This window comes from Lissotriton helveticus, chromosome 10 (genome assembly GCF_964261635.1).
Source record: "Lissotriton helveticus chromosome 10, aLisHel1.1, whole genome shotgun sequence".
NCBI lineage: Eukaryota > Metazoa > Chordata > Amphibia > Caudata > Salamandridae > Lissotriton > Lissotriton helveticus.
This window is the reverse complement of record NC_136071.1, coordinates 158,684,213-158,705,285: the sequence shown is the minus strand read 5'-3', so window position 1 is coordinate 158,705,285 and position 21,073 is coordinate 158,684,213. Positions and strand designations below refer to the sequence as shown.

At 41.4% G+C, this 21,073-nt stretch overlaps 1 protein-coding gene across 1 annotated transcript in view; it reads left to right on the top strand.

Annotated features, from left to right (window-relative positions):
- Positions 1 to 366: 366 nt before the first annotated feature.
- Positions 367 to 21,073, top strand: part of GNA12 (G protein subunit alpha 12) — a 236,472-nt gene continuing 215,765 nt past the window's right edge. Inside the window, exon 1 of the mRNA XM_078664995.1 lies at positions 367 to 1,792. Coding sequence (XP_078521121.1) covers positions 1,487 to 1,792 — 306 coding nt within the window. The 5' untranslated portion in view covers positions 367 to 1,486. The remainder of the gene's footprint in view (positions 1,793 to 21,073) is intronic.

Sequence of the window (21,073 nt, the reverse complement as noted above, 5' to 3'; positions counted from 1 at the left end):
GAATCTTTGAGCAACCAGATTCAATCCCAAAACAGCATTGAATTTACAAAAAAAAGTTTACGCTAAATACATATAAATGTACCGTTTTAGATTAACAGGCTAATACGCTAATCAAAAGTGAGGTGTTGATTGTAAAACGGTTTATCAAAAGTATATGCTAATGTAAAGGAAATGTAATATAAAGTGGTCTCATTCAATTTTAACCTAGTTTGGCCATAATCTGCTTGAACGAGGCCACTGAATGTACAGTTTCACCACCTCGTTCACGGGCTCTGCATCATTTCAACAATAACGTTTGCACCTTCGAACATTGGTTTGTGGGCTGGGCTTGTTTCGAACTTCTTTTAACGTTCTTTCGTGCTTGTTTTGTGGTCGTGCCCGTTAAGTCTCAGTGAACAGGCGGGAGGCGGGTGGAGGGATGTCTCCAGCGCTCCCTTTGTGGCTCCAAACCAGTTCGGATTTTCCTTCAAGATTCCGCCCTATTCCCGGCAGGAGCAGCAGGGCTGGGCGGGACACCACCGAAGATTTATTGGAAACAAACAAAAACTTTCAGCGACGACTAGTTTTGGAGACAACAGACTTTTCTCTCGTTTGTTCCTCCTGAATGCAGAAGCGGTGCTCGACTTTTGGGCTTTTTCTCTCTCCATCGGCAGCGACTTTCTTAGTCGAGACGGCGGCGGTCGGAGCTGGACAGACAACTTGCACTTTAGTACACTTTCACTGTTTGGTAGGTTACACTGACACTACCGAACACTTTATACCAGGGCACAGTAACTTTAAATTGGGGTGCTCCTGCACCTCAGCTTTAACACTTAGGTCCGTGATTCCTACGTTACATTTTGCAATTTTAAAGAATATTTGTAGCACATTCAATCTAAAATAGAGCCAGCGCCCTAGTTGTTTAGACGGGGTGGATCGAAAAAATATTCCCCTACTTGTTGATACCTTTCATTTAAAAGTCTGATGTTTAACTGAGGACCGTGCCTTGCTTAAGAATTAAATAAGGACGAACAGTTACACCCTTGACATGGGGTCAGCTTAGGTTGGAACTAGATCTGAATTCAGCAAAAAGGTTGTTAGTATCTTGACCTATGTAGTAGTTTATAGAAATGCATGTATTTAGTTAACTTGGAGAAATTCCTGCCCTGTCATGTGATTCCTACAGTGAACTATTTTTTTTCGTTAGAAGCTGTTGCCAACTTTGGCAAAGTTCGCCATACAGAATGGAAGAGAGAGCTTAATTTTCATAAGCAACCAATAGGTTGAGTTCTTAAATCTTTGTTGTATTTATTATTCTATCTGCCGCCCCCCAGGTTAGTTAGGCTTCTTGACACTATGTTGGCTCATTACAATTCCTACATAAAAGCTTAATATTAGGAGTTTTTTTCGCTCCACTTACACTGGTGGCTGTCACTTGGTTTAGTTTCCATGCTGTTGGATTTGCGTCTGAGACTTTGACATTTTTTTGACTGTCCTAACTGTCACCATGGCCTCTGTGGTCCGGACACTGAGCCGCTGCCTGCTGCCCGCTGAGGCTAGCCGGGAACGGGGCGAGAGCAAAGAGAGGAACCGGGATTCTGAGCGCGAGGCCCGCCGCCGCAGCCGGGACATTGACGCCATGCTATCCCGGGAGAGGCGTGCTGTCCGGCGGCTGGTCAAGATCCTTCTCCTCGGAGCTGGAGAGAGTGGGAAGTCTACCTTTCTGAAGCAGATGAGGATCATTCACGGCAAAGAGTTTGACCAGAAGGCGTTGCTGGATTTCAGGGACACCATCTTTGAAAACATCATCAAGGTACAATACCTGATCATTTTGTTTTCTTTTCAGCTCCTGTTCTGTTCAGATCACTTTAGATGGTCAGTATTTGCAGTTGGATTAAGAGAAGGGCCCCAGCCTTTCCTGCCGTCTTGTAGAGAACCAAATCTGGAAGGTTATAGGCTTGGATGTCATTTAGGGGTTGTCAGTGGTAGCAGTTTACATTAAAAATGAATGATGTGTTTATTCAGAACTGTCACATCTGCTGTGCTTTCCACTTGTGATACTCCCTACAAGTGACCATAGATCAAAAGTTAACAAAGATGAGTAGTAAACGTAGTCCATAAAACACCCATATGAATTAATGCCATGTTTAGAGTACATGTTTGAGACCAAATGTACTACTCCCTGCTCCATGGAGCAGTTAATAGATTACAATAACCCTAGCACGGTGTACATTAGGTCTATAATTTGACCGTAATGCTGTGCGCCTACACACTATGGCGTGATGTGACTTCAAACGCTCATTTATTGTAACAACTGGATTATAATTTCATGAGATCCACTAAAAGGCATCAAAACACGGGACATTTTCATTTTTAAGCTGTAGAGGCAGTTTTAAACTTCTCTTTGCACAGCCCTACAGCCAACTGTATTTTCTCAGCAGTCTTAAATCCACGTAGTCGATAAATGATAATGGTTGTTGTTCTGCTCAGCACTCTGAGGTTCTAGCTGGCCTTTAATCTCACTTTACCATTGCACACCATAAAGGCCTGCTTTCTTTGTCACATATTGTTGCCTTCGTTGTTCCTGCTGGTAGGTGCTTCTATATGTTCACCATTTTTTCTAAGATGAACTTCCTTATATTACTGCTGAGCCTCTCTGTCTCTTGACTCATTGTTATAGAATGACATCACTGCAGAAATATGTGATGGCTTATCATGCCTCTGTGTTACTTTTGACCTATAAAACAGGCATTTTCTCGGAGCCTCTTGTTTATGGTAGCGTTCTTGGGGGTCGAATTGAATCGGTATTTGTATAGCGCATTCCTACGCCTTGCGAGGACCAAAGCGCTTTCTAAGTGGTTCGATTATGCTATATAGTGCTTCACATAGGCGTGGTTCTGAAACAAGATCAGCACTAAAAAAAGGAAGAAAAAAGTATACAGAAAGGATTTAATAGTGAAATACAGGGACAATGTGTTATGTTTTCCCCAGTGTTTTTCAACTCTGAAGAAAGAATACCTTTGATTATTTGGCTAGACCTGAAAGTTTCTCACCCATGGAATTGCTTGGATTTAGCAGCTGTTATTTCAAAATGGACCCACATCACTGACTATCTGTCATTACTTATCTTTCTTCCTCTGCTTTTTCTCTAATCATCAGTCCAGTGAGCAATGACTACTGCCTCCCACTTGTATTTAAGAGTATTGTATTGCAGTATTTATATTGCTCTTACTACCCCTAAGTGGGGGCCTGAAGTGCTTGCCTTCGTGGAAAGCATGCTACGACTTGTTGGGTATGTGGTTGGATGGGTGTTTGTCTTTGTTTTTCATCCTATGTGGGCAGTGTTTCCATGTCATGCGTGATAACCACCAAGATAATTTATGTTAAATTTATTGCAGCAAATAACACATACAAAAGTTGTATGTAGTAATTAAATACGCTCATAAAAACACATTTTTATATAGTTGAGGTTTATTTTTTATTCTCCTAGCATGCAAGACAAAAATAACGTTTTTGACGTCATCATCACTACTTATCACAGAAGTAACTGAATCAGGCTAATAAAACTTGACCATGATGCTGGACCGGTATGCCATAGGCTGACTGGTCCAAGACAGGCATATATCATTCATGACCACTTACAACCACAGTATGCATTTCGCTGACCATCGTGACCATTGCTTTAAATGGGCAGGTACTGAGCACCTGCACTTTAATAAAAAAGTAAGAGTACCTGCACTGATGCATAATTTTTAATGGGACAGTACTGGCACTTCCCAGGAGCAAACGGAGACTATAAATGGTGAGTACCTGCACTTATGTTTCCATTTTAAGCTCTGATCGTGGCTAGCATTGGCGACAGTTCTTGTCTGTAATATCACTAGGGACTGGAGAGTGTTTGAAACACGAACTCTTTCTTATTTACAAGCAAGCTGTCTATGGTGGTGTGCCACATGTGATTGTGTGCATATCATCAGTGATTTCCTGTGTGTCACTTGTGATGCCACGTGTTTTGCTAAAAGTCTCCAAGTGGAGAAATTGATATTCCAGTGAAATGCCATAACTAGACGCGAAATCTGTTTTCAGGGCAAATAATTCAGATATCTGGGCCATCCAAGACCTTACCCCCTATCGCCTTTTAAAGGCATTTTATTACTTTGGTGTTAAGTGTCAGTGACACCTGGTGGTGATTAGTTCAGTCAAGTTTAAAGTTCATGTTTTGAAATTAGTGGTTCTGTTTCCCTTGACAATTTGTCAAACTTCTCAGGTCTTGCACAGGAGGAAAATGCCCTGTCGGGTCCATCAATGTTCCTGTCCCAGACCTAAAGCACAGGATTCTATTACAGCCTTAAGACATCCTCTGGTGTTCCCTTTTGACTAAAACTAACTTCAGATTTCTCCAGAGCTGTTAGCATATTTCTAATGTCATTTCGGTGACACATTGTTACAATGGATTTAGTCTCCAACTTGGTGCACTGCTTCAAGGATGCATTCCCTCTTCTAGCTGATAATGGGTGTAATCTCTCTTGTGGATGATAATCGCGCACATAGTGACGGAAAACAGTTGCTTGTTTTCTTTTAGTTTTGAGCAACTGAATACGGTGAATCGCTTTCTTTTAGTTTGGAATGATTGAATACAGTGGATCATTTTACCTTTATTTTGATACTAATTAACTATTTTTAAACTTTGAAGACCAGACATTAAACAATACCCTAGGCGACCAACTTGTACACCAGTACTCTACTCTGCTAGTCTATTATTGAGTGTATTATTTTGAGGCTTGTTTAGTTGTGTAGGCTTGGATCAATGATTGGGTAACTTTTTGTTACTGATTCAAGGTCCTCACAGGATGTTAGTAACAACAAGCTACAGTCTGGAGGCTGTCTGGTGGACTGTGTGTGTGACATTAGTCTTGGAGTTGTGGAGGTGTTGGACGTGGGTTTGGGCCAGATCTGAAAGGTCAGCACCCAGTAAGCCACCATACAGGAGAAGTCCACCTGCAAAGGTCAGCACTAATACTTACATATGCATTTGTATTCAGGAAGTCAGAGGATTTTATCGGGGCTTAACATAATATGTCCTCGAGCTCTTGTGGAGTCTTTAAATTTAAGGCCCTGAAGCAGGGCTGTATGGGAGTCAGCTCTGATGGTGCCAATACTGTACAATTCTATGTTGGCATGCTAGGTAAAGCAGGTGATGCTAAAGTAAACCCGTCTAATACATAAAACATTACAGCCTACTAATGTAGTGTTCTTAATGTGCTGCTCACAAATGTCTATAAACTTCCATGCGTGTGTCAAACAAAGGCTTCAGTGCTGCCTCGCAGGTCATATTGCAAACGCAACTTTCCTCAATCCTTTTAATCGGGGAGACTGGAATTATGCAATGGCGCCTACCGCTGTGATTTTCGCATAATTATAGACTTACTGTATTTGCCACATTACCCATGATCTGCTGCATAAACTGTAGATTTTAGCTTGAAGCGTTCAAAAGTTACCAAGAATGCAGTGACAAAAGTTACTAAGAATGCAGTGACACATGTTTCTGCGCAGTGGCAGGCCCTTTGTAAAGGTTGACTGGTCACCTTTCTGTAGCTTATTGTTATATTTGGGTGTTAAACTGATACTAATCTGGCATGTACCTCACAACCCTATGCGCCTCCTCCTGTGTGGTTGGTTGAGGATGGTTTGGACAGATCCCGAGCAGACAAACTATTCCTGGGGACGGCCATCAAGGTGGCCAAACAAGATATTGCCATGGCCTAGACGCAATCTGATTTTCCCACCACCCCCCACAATAGCTAAATGGCGCTGAGTGGTGGACTGGTGCGCCGCTCAAGAGAAACCCTTGTTTGAGGCCAGGGGTTGCCCAGCCAAGTACTATAAAATGTGGGGTAAATGGACAGATCAAATGGGTTAGTGGGGTCCGCGAGGATGGACTCTTGCTTTTGACAGACTGCTTACTTTCGCAGCATAAAGTGAATGATTGTTGTGCTTACTGTATTATTTTGCTACTAATACCCCCATTATATCCTACATGCAAACCTGTGTACTGTGCTGTCAGTGGTAGTCTTTCTTTGTTTTCTAAAAATTAATAAAGTTGATTACCAAAAAATAAACTGGTACTAATGCAGTGCATCTAATGCCCAGGCAGTGATCATTCAAAATGATGAAGTAATGCTTTCACAATGTGCCACATAATGCCGCATAATTTCCCTTTTCTTGCTGAATTTACTCAACCCTGCTGCATAATTCCAGTGGCCCTGCTTTTAATCCAAAAACAGTACTGTCATGCTGTTAAACTGTTCTAGTCTTTCTGTGGTTAAGACTTCTTATAAATGAATGCGTAAAGTATTGGTACAACGTAATTTTTTTCTCCTTGTTAGACGAGTGCTCCTAGTCCTTACAGGCTTCTCGCTGGTGCCCTTTCTCCCATTAAGGGTGTACAGTTTGCAACCACCATCTTCTTTAATATTTTTAGGTTATGCCTACACACCGCTTTCGATGTTTCACTAACCTCATGTTTTCACAAAAAAATCATAATAAATACATACATGGGCTTTTGATCAGCCCTCCTCATACATTGGTCTGTAAAACTAGAATGAAAGTTTGTCTTAAGCCACACAGCCTACGAAATGGTGAAGTGGGTCATTCATTAGTTCGCTTCATTGTCGGTGACCGCATTTTGCTCTTGCATGTCAACATGGAAAGTAGCCGACTTCCGTTCATGACTGTGAGGTTGCGCTGCTTTAATTCATGGGTTTGGTTAAATGTATTTTTGCAACGAATAGCTGCTCAACCCCCCCACCCCCCCCAACCCCCCACATTCATGCCACTCTTATACTGCAGCACTTATCTAATAGGGGAAAAATGTGGCGACTTCCCAAGGGCAGACCTCTTGGCTTTGCCAGGGTTTGTTTATTTGATGTAGCCTTCATACAGCATTAGCTGTTTCACCAGCTGCATTTAATAAAATACCATAATTTTTAAACAAATGCGTACGTAGAGGTGCCCCCTGTTCAGTTATTTCCGTTTTAACTCCAGGCGACTATAGGATACAGCTTGGACCAGTGGGTCAGCTCATTTCAGCTATGAGCTCTCATGCATTGCATTGTAAGTGAATGTGTTTTGTCTCTTCATGTTTTCACTTCCATCAAAAATAAGGATATTTCAGTGCATGAGCTGGCTGGTAAACTAATATTTTTCTTTGGCAATGCTTTTTTCTTTCCTTTCTCTGTCCTATGTCCTATTTTTTTTTTTTTTAGTCGTCCTTGTATGTTTAAATATGTGTTCATGTTGCAAAAATTCTAAGTCAATACTATATTTTCCTTGTGCTAATAAGAATCCTATTTTGTGGTGTGTATTAAAACTGGAAGAGGTTTCTGTGCCTGTTATCTGTTGTGAGGACAAATTAAATTGTGCGTGGCAGTTACATTTTTTATTAATTTAAAAATGTAATTGCAAGCATATGACTGCCACTTCTAGGCAGCAGCATGATTATTTTTCTTTGTATGGCCTAGAGATAACTTCAGCTATTTTTCCATGACGCACTTAAAAAACACAATGCAATTGAATACATATATAAATACTTACAGAGCCCCTTGTCCGCCATCTTCATCCATTGCTGTGGTCCTGTCATTCAATTTCACGGAAGCAGGTCTCTCCCTATCTTTTACTTGCACGACCCTGCTTGCACCTGTTTAATCTGTTTTTAACTTTGTTATTTAAAATATTTAATGAGCGTGTACCTGTTTCAAGGGGAATATTGTTTCTTGATTCTGTTGGATTGGCTGGGAGGAGGGAGCAGCTAAAACCGTGATTCTCAAGAATTTCAGCCATTTTTACTCTGCTGGGACATGGAGCGACTCCATTTTCTTTTACTGTACACTCGTCCTCATGCATATAAACGGAGGCGCTGTGTGAACGCAGTAGGCCTCTTTTACTAGCACAACCCTGCTTGCACTTGTGTAATCTTTTTTGAACCTTGCTATCTTAAATATTTACCTGATACAATAGTAATATTGATTCTTGAATCTGTTGGTTTGGCTGGGCGGAAGGAACAGCTAAAATCGTGATTCTTCAGCATTTCCACCATTTTTACTCTGCTGGGACATGGCGCTATGCCATTTTTTGTTAATGCACACTCTAGTCCTCATGCATATAAACTGATGTGCTGCGCGGACCCGCCCTTGGCGCGCCCGTCATATATTTATATTTAACTAAACAACCGCCAGTACTGCTGTCTTATTCTATCTCAATTCATACCACCATATTGAACATCCAACAACATGTGTACTAGACTACTAGCTCTGTCTGAATCAATCTTTTCTTTTTATTATTTTGTTCTCAAAACCAAAGCATTTGTGCAATTTTTTTTTTTACACTTTTACATTATGATTGCAACAAAAACACAATAAAAACATTAAATGCTACCAATATAGAAATTCATTCATTCAATCTCTCATTCAACCTTTCCAACACTCAGATCAACACATCCCATACATTCACAGCGCACAAAGGAATATTTACAATTCAATCATTTTAAATCCTTAAATTATTATTAAACCATGCCATAGAACCAAATGATCAACTCTTTATATTGTTGTGTCAAATTCAAGCTTGTTCAGCATTCTTATGGCTATCTAAAATAGGTCTACGCGTTTGGAACTCTTAATCGTTTGAGTTCTCTTCAGGACCCAAAGGCTTTCCTAACTTGAAGCCTTGTAATCATCTGACGCAGGACAATCTCTATCTTTGACAATCGTCTTATCCAGACTTCAAGAACTTCAAAACCGCGGACTCGTGTTTCCACGTTTTTTTTAACACCAGTCCTTTGTGCTGACTTCAATGTATGCGTAAGCTTTGAGAGGCAGCCTCTATGTGCTCAGCTCAAGCCGCATGAATCGGCATGCCCGTCAGCATCCCAAAGGTGGCCTGTGTTGGCCATGCTGCCAGTTTGGATATGGATAAGAAGCCGAGACTGCTGTACGAAGTGGCAACGTTATGTAAACTAGGTACTAAATGGGCATGTATGGGAGTTGTCATGTGGGACGTTTTGATGAACTCCAATTCACTCGATGCAACTGGATTTTTCCACGTGGCACAGAGGGATCTCCCACAGCTCCAGTTGGCAGCGATTTTGGACCCGGAAGGGATAAGCATGTAGGAGACTTCACTGCTTTTTTGCTAAACACTCGCTCCCTGCAGAAGCACGAAATGCAAGTTTTTGACCTCAGGACTTTCAACCTGACTTATTGTTTTTAACAGGAACTTGGGTCACTGAGCCTTCCAATCCCAAGCTTGCAGCCACCATTCCACTTGGGGATGAGGTGCTTAGGAAGGACTGTCCCGTTGGGAAAGGGCTGGGTGGTTATTATTTTTAAGCAAGAATTTGATTGCACAGACCCTGGGAGCTTCAGAAGAAGCGGAATTTCTTGGATTCCGCTGCACTCTATCGTCACATCAATCCCTTACTGGTGCCTTTGCATAGGCCACCTGGGATGGCGGGCGCCTTCTTGAGACCCCTAATGAGGCAATGGAACCCCTGGCCCTTAGATATAGCCACTTTCTCGTTTTGGTGATCTAAACCTTCATATGGATAAACCAATGGAGTCAGAAGTCATTTAGCTGACAGGCTCTTTCAGCCCTTAACTTTTTTCCCCTCTGTGTCTTATTCTACGCACAGGGTGGGACATACCCTAGATCAGGTGTTCTCTAATGTTAGGCTTGAGGTGCCCAGACTCTACCTTTTTGGTTGGACGGCTCACTGCCTAATTAGCTTCAGTAGGCCAATCTCTCTGGAAAATGGTCTAAAATATTCTAGCTGTATGGAGAGTAGGCACAGAGCTTTTCACAGAATTTCACTGACTGCTCTGGAAGGACACCCTTGAACCTCCCCTCTTCTACAGGGGAACCCAGAAGGGGATGCACTGCGGCTAAAAGCCTGGGTGAGGCAGAGCGTTAATGAGTTAGCCTCTATGATGATACATAGCTTTATTTGAGTTAAGCTTTCTGCCCCCTGGTTGAATAAACTTTTAAAAACGAATAAAAGACCCTGTGAGTGTTTGGAAAGGAAGTGGTGCAAAAACTCTAGTTTGGAAGACAAACTTGAGTATAAGTCGGCCTTGAAGGCCCACTACACTAAAGTCCAGGCTATAAAAAAAATAGCTGCTTGGAAGATAACATTGAAATCTCAAATAATAAAGGAAAGGAGATTTTTTTTCAAAAATGTTATTTATTTGTTTTTTAAATCGTTAAAGCCCTTTCCAATCTGGCATCCATTATCAGAAATCACCCTCTATTGATGGAATGGACCGACCATTTAGCGGAATTCTTCTACAAATATAATCGTGACTATTTGCAGGGGTGCCTCTAGCTGATAACTTGCACATGATCGTCCCAGATGTGGCGCAGCCCTCCAGTGAAACCCCCCTCTCTTCTGCAAATACCCCAGCTACCGCTAGAAGAATCCCTGATTATTATTAAGGTACTAAATTCTGGTTCCCCTGCTGATCATTGCCCAGCTGAACTGTTGGCTAAGGTGGCCACGGCCATCAATTCAGAGGTTAATCAGGTTCTTTATACCTCACTGTTAGCTGGCTGTCTGCCTTCCATTTGGAAACACACTATGATACTCCCTGTATTTAAAAAAAAAAAAAAAAAAAAGAAAAAAAACCTGCGGCAGATCCTAAAGTTATAGCTAAATACTGGCCCATATCCCTACTGCTGGCCTTTTCCAAGCTACTGGAAAAACATGTGAATGCTGTCCTTTTGGACTGTGGGGGTAAAAAATAATCTTCCGCATAGTAGTCAGTCAAGCTTCATAGCCAACTATAGCACAGAAACCGCATTGCTGGAGGTTACAGAACATATCGGAGGGAAGTTTGATCAAGAGGGTAGAGCAATCCTAGTATTATTGGACCCATCGGCGGCCTTTGATACAGTCCCACATGCTAAGCTCTTGGAAAGGATTAAGAAGCTTGGTATCGGCGGTACTGCGTGAAAGTGGTTAGCCTCCCTTCTTGACGACCATGTCAGGAAGTTTGAACTCCTCCCTTTGCCGCTATATTCTTAATTTCAAAGTGGGGGGCCCGCAGGGCTCTGCACTGTGCCCTACACTTTTTCATGTGTACATGTCCCCACTTGCATCATTGGTGGAAGCATGCAGGGCTAAAATAATTTCATACATGAAAATACCCAGCTGATTTTCACCTGTGAGAAGATTAAAATATGCCTCTCCACTATGTTCAATTGGCTGGTGAGTAACCAACTGAGGTGTAACCCAGATAAATCGGAGATTGTTTTTGGATCACCTCCCTCTGAAGTGTGTAGACTCTGGTGGCCTTGGGACAGTCACCACCACCTCTGCTCAACACACAATCAAAGATCTAGGCATCTCTATCAATGGCTCTCTCTCGATGAAACATCAAATCCAATCGGTGGTAGGTACCTGCTTTGGTCTACTGCGAATGCTGAGGAAATTCTTACCTTTGCTATTCTTGAACACTAGGAAAATTGTGGTCCAGGCTCTGGTCACCTCCAGACTAGATTATTCGAATGTCTTATACCTGGGTCTGCCTGAATATCTTCTCAATCCTTTGCAGGTAGTTCAAAATGCAGCGTTGAGACTGGTTCTTATTCTTAATCCCATGATATATGTCCCCACACCTCAGTGCCCTGCACTTGCTTCCAGTGAGGGAGAGGATTCAATTTAAGGCATTGGTGCTTACTTTCAAAGTCTTACAAAGCATGGGTGCTGGCTACCAGAGAGTATCCCATTACATGCCATCCAGAACTCTGAGGTCTACGAATGGCCTGGCCTCTGCACCCGGGATACGTCTAAGCTCCATCTGGAGGAAGATCCAATAGGTTTCTGGGAGCCCAATCCTAGAACTTGCTCCAGGCGACCCCCGATAGCCATAACCGATAAAAGCTGTCTTTAGGAAACCGCTTAAAACATAGTTATTTTAACATGGGGCACTTAGGAAGGTAGCTGGAGACTGTTGGCGCCGGGATACTTTTGCTGAGTACCCGTGTGCTCTATAAATGCGTCACAAAAAAAGTTGTATTGGGAGGCACCCTTTGAGAAAAAAGGGAATGGGTCGATAATCGGCAAATAACTCTATAAATGCGTTCCTTCATTAAAAACGTGATCAACCCACTTCATCCTTTGGCGTGCACTTTGAGTGGAGGCATTTTGAATGATCATATGCGCAGCCGCCTGAAAAGAAGTGCACTTAAGTGCTGGGGCTGGTGTGCCAAGAACGCTGGGCCAGTCCTTTATATATTTACATATATACTTTTCCAATTTTATTTTTATAATGTATAGTTTTGCAAATGAATATGAAATCACACTCTTGCCAAGGCCAGACCTGTTAGTTTTGACAGTGATTGTTCTTGATAGTCGCCCGATAAAGAACATGTTCACACTGCAGTATCTACGAAATTGTAAGTTCTTATGTTGCGCTCGTGCTTCTACTCTTCCACTCTCCTTTTAGTAATATTTATTGAAAATAATTTTATTTAGTCGTGACACCCGTTTGATTAAAAACAAGTCTTTTTTTTCTATCTCTGCCCACACCAGTATACTACTATATGCACTGCTCTCCCCTCCTCACTGTTGCAGGTAGACTAGTAGCACAATTGTAGGTAACCTCAGTTTCCCCTCAAGATGACGTTTTGGCCAAAACACAATATCTTGGTGTTTTTCAGTGTACTTTTTTCATAAAAATAAAAAAAAGTTCGTAGAAATAACTACCCTCCATCCGAGTGAAGTGCTAGACATGTGCATACTTTTATTATACATTGGTTTTATATTTTCTCTATCCAAATTCTCAAACGTAGGGGGGACTATTTATTAGACTCAATAAATACTTATAAGGCTGGATAGGATATTTACCAGGTTTGTTACAAACCATTCCTATTCTGAAACCCCACATTGAAATGAGGTTTAGCACTTGGATTCCGTATTTATTGCACCGCAATGCGTGTTCTGTCAGGCGTTTACATCTTAACATTTCTCCAGGTTTTTACCAGGCAGAATCTAGAAGGGCAGATGCCGTAACTATCACACAACTCAGAATTCCGACCCATGAGAAATTATTGGAATTTGCCCCTACAGAATCTGTGGTTTTGTGACTTAATACTTGTAGTGTTATTTACTGTTCTCTATGGCTGTGTTTCCCAAACTGTGGGTCGTGAGCCGATTTTTGGTGAGTCGTTTAAGTCCCAGCAATACATAATGATACCTTTAAATTCTGTATTTATCTTGCACATTTGTTCTGCTTCAAAGACGGAGTTTATATTGCAGGCTAAGTTTTCGGCTGCTTATTTTCTTACAAGGAAACTGACGTTTGCAGACTACTCTCACTTTGTGAGCGAAATAAAGGGAATTGGATGACAATCTTGCGGGGTGCATGAAGTGCGAAAGAAAAGGCTGTTGGATGTCACGTTTCCTAACGCACAAAAAATGCAAATACCTGTAAATGAACTGTACACATTCAAAATTTATGAAAGCAAAAGTGAAGCACTTTATTTTATATTTTTTTTGTAGTAGTAGTAATTCTGAAGTGTGGTGAAAACAAAGATTTTAATAGGATCGAGACACTTGGTGATGCAGAAAAAATTAATATTCACTGAAATCAGATTTCCACACATTATAATTTTTGTGCAATATAGATGCTTCATTGAAACTTAGTCTGTGCTAAATTAGTCCCAATTTAAATGGAAAATGTGCTGTCTGTGAATTCCCCTCCCCCCCCCCCAACTCCCCACACACACACACGCAATGCTTTAGTTGCATTAAAAAGATAAAAAAAAATCCACCACATGTTCACTAAATCTAGGTGGGTCCAAAGTTTGCCACTCACAGTGGGTTGTGGTTCAAAATAAGGTTGGGAAGTGGTGATCTATGGATTTCTAATATTTTATGGATCTGCATTTCAGTAGCCCATTAGCTAGTAGTGACTGTTTATTCCTTTATGAGGAGGGCCTTGTAGAAAGTAACTGGCACGTTAATGTTTTTCCTTCAAGATTTAGGCATTTTCAGTTCATCATTTGGACAGTCTTGGTAATGCTATCTGTAAGAAATGGCAACAGAAAACGGTACTTCTGGGTGTCGTTCTCTGGAGTAGAATTCGAAGGATAAGTGATTTCTTCCTCGTGCATCCCCTTGAAGCATAGTCCCTTTCTACTGATTTTTGGGATGATCGGGAAAATGCAATGCAGCACAATTTGCAAAAAATGTTCATGCCAGACCTTAGAAATGACAGGACCAACAGAAACAATTGGCCTACCATTTTACAAGTACTACGTCCTTGTTGGAGAGGCATACATAGCTCAGTGACCAGTTTAATGTATATTTTTAAAACCTTCTACCATTGCAATCTGCTCTATTAAAATTGGATAGTCCCTTCACAACCCTCTTTCCGTTTACAAGACACCTCAGACGGGCACTTACATCTGCACTGCAGCAGTGTCCGTTAGGTGCAATCGTCAACCAGACCATCAGCAACTTGAGGTGAACCTGCTCTAAGAAGAACACCAGAGGTACATCTCTCACCTCCTGGATTAAGCATTCAAGCAACCAGGTTACACCCCTAGATGAGTTAGAGAAAAGTAAAGTGCCAATCTATTACCAAGAGATCACATGCTCTGACTCTAGAAGAGAGAAATACTGTTTTTGTACCCCTAGTCATTGCATAATACTCATCTGCAGCTGAATTAAATAACTTCCCGGCCACTCATACAGACATACACTCAACCTCTCCGTTCGGCTTGGTACGAGATTTTTTTTACCAACAACTGTGCTATAGGCAACATCAGGGATGGCTTAGTTCACATGTCTGCTTGCATTTTGAGTCCTGACTAAAACATGCCTAATTGAAAGACAGAAAAAATATTTCTTTGTTTATGCAAAGCAGCTAGGAGAGAATTTTGATGTGCAAGAATAAGGTGAAATGTTGAGATGTGGGGGGGAAAAAGTCCCTTGTGCTTTGCAATGTAAGCACTCCATAGAAAGTTACATCATGATAAACTAAACAACTAATACCATGGGGTGAGCGAACAATATTCCAATGGGATGAGCAAAGGCCACTGTATTTCAAACAATTGTTAATAATAGATCTTGCAGACAATTATGCGGTCAACCCAAGCCTCAAACGGTGCAGTGTAAGTGAAAAGTGGAGGATGTGCAGATGTTTGTGATAATACCTTTCTAAAGCAACTACCATTCTTAATCTCCATGTTAAAGGATCTGTGCTGCAATTCCAGCAAGCATTTGTAAAGCCAATAGGTCTGCCTCGTATTCTAGTGACCTCCATTGGGTTTGCCAGTACTTGTGTGCGGCTGTAGTAGGCTGCCTGGCGGTGTCTAGACTGTGGTAGAGATGCGAATCCAGGGACACTCGCAGCAAGAGCAGAGTCAAAATTGACAGGGAAGAAAAGCCACTGGGTGTGGATGAAAGCAGAGCTACCAGGAGTGCAGAAAAGAAGGGGAGAGCTGTATTAAAGTATTGACTGTGTAATGAGTGACTGTACTTTTCAAAATTTTAGTAAATGCATGATTAGTTACCGTACTTATCAGATGTAAAATAAGAACACACAACAAACAGCCAAAGGAAAGCCAGTGAGACCAAAATACTCCCGTGGGAGCATGTGATCGACCTGGTTTCAAACCAGTTCCTGGAGAGCCCTGAATCAAAGCTCACTGTGTGCATTATATTTTTGGAAGATCCAAGTTTTTTTTTCCTACGTTTGAGCCAGTGCAAAGTGTTCACTTCTTGGAAATAAGATTTCATAATCAAGCAGTATTTACAGTCCTTACAATACGGCTCCTAAACGGACCACCCCAGAGCATTTCCAATTTTCCACTGTGTTGTAGCATAGCGTTCTGTATTTATAGGTCTCGAGCCTACATGTCAGTTTCAAATGAACATGTCAATATCTTCACCGACTAACTGTAGATGATGAACACTTTCACCTCCATTACTCATGGGCGTCCTCTGGCCAGTTGTTTCATGTCATATCATGCTTCGGCATGTAGATAATGTTTTTGGAGCCTGACGTGTGGGATTATGTATTTGTATATTTTGTTTCTTTCCCCCAGCTGCGTAGTGTACCCCCTTGGGAGAAAAGGAAACCTGCCAGGCATCTCACTGCTCTGTAAAGCAAGTTCTTATGGTCCTTTAGTTGAGTAATGTTGGGCGTTAGACAAACCCCTGCTAGAGGGAAGCATTGTATATAGATATGGATCCAAACCCTGGCTTCTAGAAATAGCAGGCATGTATGTACCTTTGACATTTTTTACAACATAGTTGTTTATTATGTATAATTTGTTCTTAACTCTTGCTAGCAGAATTATGGTAATTAATTTTGTACTCTCAGCGGTCATAATATGAAACAGAACGGACATTAGGAAAACCCCAGGCACATATCACTCATTTCTGCATTCCATATCCGAATAGTCTTGTCCCTAACTTATATCTTTATCCGTCCTTAGCCTCACGATTGTTTGCTGGATGGTTAATAGAACTCTATAATTGCATCTTTGTAAAGTAGTGTAAGTTTCCATGCCTTTCATATAAAGCTGTAAGGCTGCAGTCGGATATTGGCTCTTCGGCGTGTGTCCTTGGCAATCGGCCTGTGTCTGTCCCTCTCTTTATACTGGTCTTCTCTTTTGCGAGGAGAGGGGAATTCCTTTGCAGTTCCTCATATCATTGCTCCCGAACAGTAGCAGTGCCTCAGTTACACAAACACACAGGAGGCAGGCAGATGTTGCTGTTTTTACTTCCTTCCAAGTGTGATCTGTACCAGGCAGGACAGCATTCAGAGTGCAGACATTTACCACTAATCTATTTTGTTAGTGCAACTAATATCACCATGCAACTATGAAAATAGTATCTGAAAATATTATGGCAATCACTCAGTGTTGGTCTTTCTATCACGAATATTCTTTTTCTGGGCCCTAAACCTGTCACAAACGGTGTGTAAAGAGTTAGTGCCTTCATGTTCGCATATAATCAGGCCTCCTGTGTATGTATTATTGAACAAAAACCTGCGCAGCACCCGACCTCTGTGCTTCCTAGGCTTTCCTTATGCAATTCAGTGTTTTCAGATCTGTTCCTGCAACTTAATTGAACAAATGCTACAAATATCAGCTTGCATTAAGTTGTGAACCTGGGATCGACATACATGCAGCCTTAGTACTAGGTCATTCTAGCAAAATACATCTCCCAAATCGTTGTTTTCAAATGCTGTCGTTTGTGAATTCTGCATCTGCATTCCCATAGAAACAGGGACTTCTTCGCACGTTGATTTCCTGAGTAGAACGGCAAGGCTTTTCTTCTTGTATGTTCTGTCAAAACTAGGTAGTTGCTAAATCTGAATTTTAAAAGTATATCTTGGCTACTGCTTAAGTGTTGACCTGTTGTTTTTTTTTTTTTTTTTTTAAATTCTTATTTATTCTCACTGGGCTTCCTGGAAGGCAAGGGGTTCTTAAATGTTTTTGCAAGTTCGACTGGGCATTTTTTATGCCTGGTGTACAGAAGTGTTACAGCAAACAAATGATGGACGGAATGCTGACAATGCAAACCTTCTCCCCTGCCAAAAGATCTGGGTTAAATCCATCGTTCTTTTGCCCACTACGCCACCCCAGTTTAGACCCATCCATATGCAAATCAGTCTTCACCCTGGCCTCATGAGAACAGTCCAGACTGAACTGCCAGGTCAGGTCCTCCCTGGACCGGAAATAAGCATCCTGGGACCGGTTTCAGGGTATATCACCCTTCAGCCAGGCTAGCTTGAACCCAGTGGCACAGTGAGTAAGGGACCCACGTCTGGGCATACCCATCCCACTTAGGGCGAAAAGTTTTACAGCAAAAAAATGATGGACGGAATGCTGACCATGCAAACATTCCCCGCCAGTCGAAAGATCTGGGTTAAATCCATCGTTCTTTTTCCCATTACGCCACCCCAGTTTAGACCAGCCATATGGAAACCGCTCCTAGGATGCTTGTTTCCGATCCAGGGAGGACCTGGCTTAGCAGTTCGGGCTGGACTGTTCCCATCAGGCACAGGGTCAAGACTGATTTGCATATGGCCAGGTCTTAACTGGGGTGGCATGGTGAGCAAAAGAATGATGGATTTAACCCAGAACTCTTGACTGGGGTGAATATTTTGATTTGTTCTGCATTCCGTCCATCAATTCTGTGTCTTTTGGTTTATAGAAGAGCATAGAGTATTTCCGCTTGTGCAGTGGCTGGGCTTTGCGGAGCATATGGAGATGGTGAACACTAGAGGGGCTATTAGATATGTTATCTGTTCCCCTAGCCTGAGATGGTGCTGTAGCTGGCATGTGATGTGAGCAGGTTCAATAAATCTTAGGGTATTGAAGTCTGCAGACTTGTATTTTAAACCAACACACGTCACTCTAGAACTGTCCTGGAGACCACGAAGGCACTTTGAGCCCATGTATGTTGTAGATGTCTCCTGATAAGGTGTTTAGAGTTATGTGGCTTCTTTAAACCTTAAGGGGTACAGCACTTACTAGAAGTATGAGCTCTGACTTAGAACAGTTGGGAAGTGTACTTGACCTGAATGTGATGCACCAAGAATGATCATTTGTACCAGGCTGTCTCCTCAAGAGCTCTGGCACTCAGTTGTTGTGGGACCTTCTGGTCTTTAATGTGTTCAGAAATGACTGGTGTACACCTGATGTGGGGAAAGTAACTGAACGCTGTCGTAAAATAGAAATCCTAGCCTAGATTCTATCTTGTCTTTGAAAATGACCTAATGAAAAGTAGGAACCATCAGTTCATCTTGATCTGCCAAATGTTGTCCCCTTTGGCGTTTCATAGGGGTTGATCAGCCTGTGAACCCATAGGGGTGCAGTCAGTGTATCTGGCGCTACCACAAAGATGGCCAAATACGCTGCACTGCAAACAAAGGAGAAATACTTCTCTTCTGCACCGGGCGTTGAGAGCGTACATTTGCCTCTCGCTGCTGTATTAAATACTTTGGCTCCATGTTCACAGCATAATTGAGTTTAATAGCATGAGCAACACGGCAAAAGCCCTTCAAAGCTAACTACTCTCACTCAAATATCTTCACCTTACAAACCACATCTCTCTTGTCAACAGCTGTTTTCCAGTTCAGGCAAGCCAATTTTTCGATAATTGCTTGGCTACCAGATGTTTCGAACTGTGGTTGGTCTGGTCGACCAGATGTCTTAACAAAACATTGTTTGATCAGAAGAAAAGGGTATTAAGTGCTTGAAAGTCTACTATTCAGTCACTCATTTATATAATTCAGCGCAGTTTTTTTTTGTACAGTGTGCAAGCTCATCTTAATTCTTAGGAAAGGTCCCTTAAGTGTAATAAATAACTACTCCTAGAACATTGGACATAGGATGCGTTACTCTTTCGGGGCTCACTAAGAAGGGCAGTGTTTGAAAAATGTATGAAGTTGGAAGACTAGGATTTCTACAGCGTCTCATGAGCGCTGTACAGCGAAACCCCAAACTTCAGGCCCAATCGCTTTTCATGTAAGTGATTCGATGTTAATCCTGACAACATGGCTTTTTGGTGTCCATAAAAGGATATTATCCTGTAATATATGCATTTCAGTTTTCTTATTCTCTCCTCACTTCTTGAATGCTTTGCAGTTGCTTCTGGAGAATGTGAATGTATAAAGCCTCCTTAATGGCGATTGTTACCCTGAATCTGTCGAAGGTCTATAGTTACAAAAATCGCAGGAAGTAGATACCGTTCTTGACATAATCTAAATTAAGCATTAACAACTTCTCCAAACTTGGCTCGCTCGCTAATGCTGTAGTCGTTAACCTGTTTTTAATTCTCAAACAATTTCAGATAACTGGTATATCAGTAGAACGAAACCACTCTAATTTTGATTCTTGGTGGTTACTCTTTTCTGTTTTTTGATGTTACAATTTGACGTCAGCAAAGGAACTGGCATTGATTGCAAACTTTTTGCTATCGATTGGATGTTGCTTTTCCCGCTAAGATGCCATCAAGCTTAACTCAAATTCCTACAACACGCTTGAATAGTTCAAAGTACCTGGTTCTACTCTCTACACCATTGTCTGTTCCCCATCCTAGCTCCTGCCCGATTGCCCTTGGATTGTGTGCCACATATTGAACAAGCATGTGGAATATTCTGGGGCAACCCATAAACAGCTACTTTCCTTATGGTTTCCTCACTTCCAGTTCAGTAGCTCCACAGTTTGGCTGTTCACTATTCCATGTAAGTCAAGGTTGATCAAGCAATATATATGGCAGTGAAGAAACTCCTATAAGATTTTGATTGCCATGGAGGAATCCAAGCAGGTGTATGCCTACAATAAGTTACAACACTTTTGTTTTAACTTTCTCACATTTTTTTGGGTTGTTTGTCACTCTTGTGCTGCACACTGACCTGCGTCTTATCATCGACTTTTCAGTGTACTTAGCCATTTAATTTACAAACTTATAGATTTTACTTCCAAAACCGTGCAGCTGTTGATATGCTTGTGTACTTTTATTTATATTCTGGTATTAGACTTTCAGATGGTGTCACCCCAAATTTAAAATGTGTTGAATGGGAAAACGACTGAATTAAAATCCATACATTTTTGCTCGGTACAGGGAAGTTTTGCTCTGACATTTTCACTGACGACTTTACCTGTGTGCAAAAACAGCGGGTTAGTCTTTGCAGGTATAAGTGGAAAATTGGTCTTCATCAGTACACATTTAAATAATCTGGCATTCAGAATGAAAGACATCATTGTGTATGAATGATTCCAGTGTCCAATCTGATCATAGTTTTATGAAGACATGTTTTTTTTTTTTTCTTTTTTTTTTTTTCTTTACACGAGTCCTTGTCAAAGATCTAGGTTCTTATGTAGGTAATTCTGCAAGCAGTGAATCTCGCCTGTGCGGAGATTACCAACTTGCAAAACAGGAACTAGTACAGATTACTGTTGCTAGTAACAGATTCCTGTGGCTCTAAATATCACAACAAGGAAGTAAAATTTAACGGACAGATTTGTTTGTGGGTTTTTAATTTAAAAAAAAAAAAAATTAAACTTAAAAAATGTATTC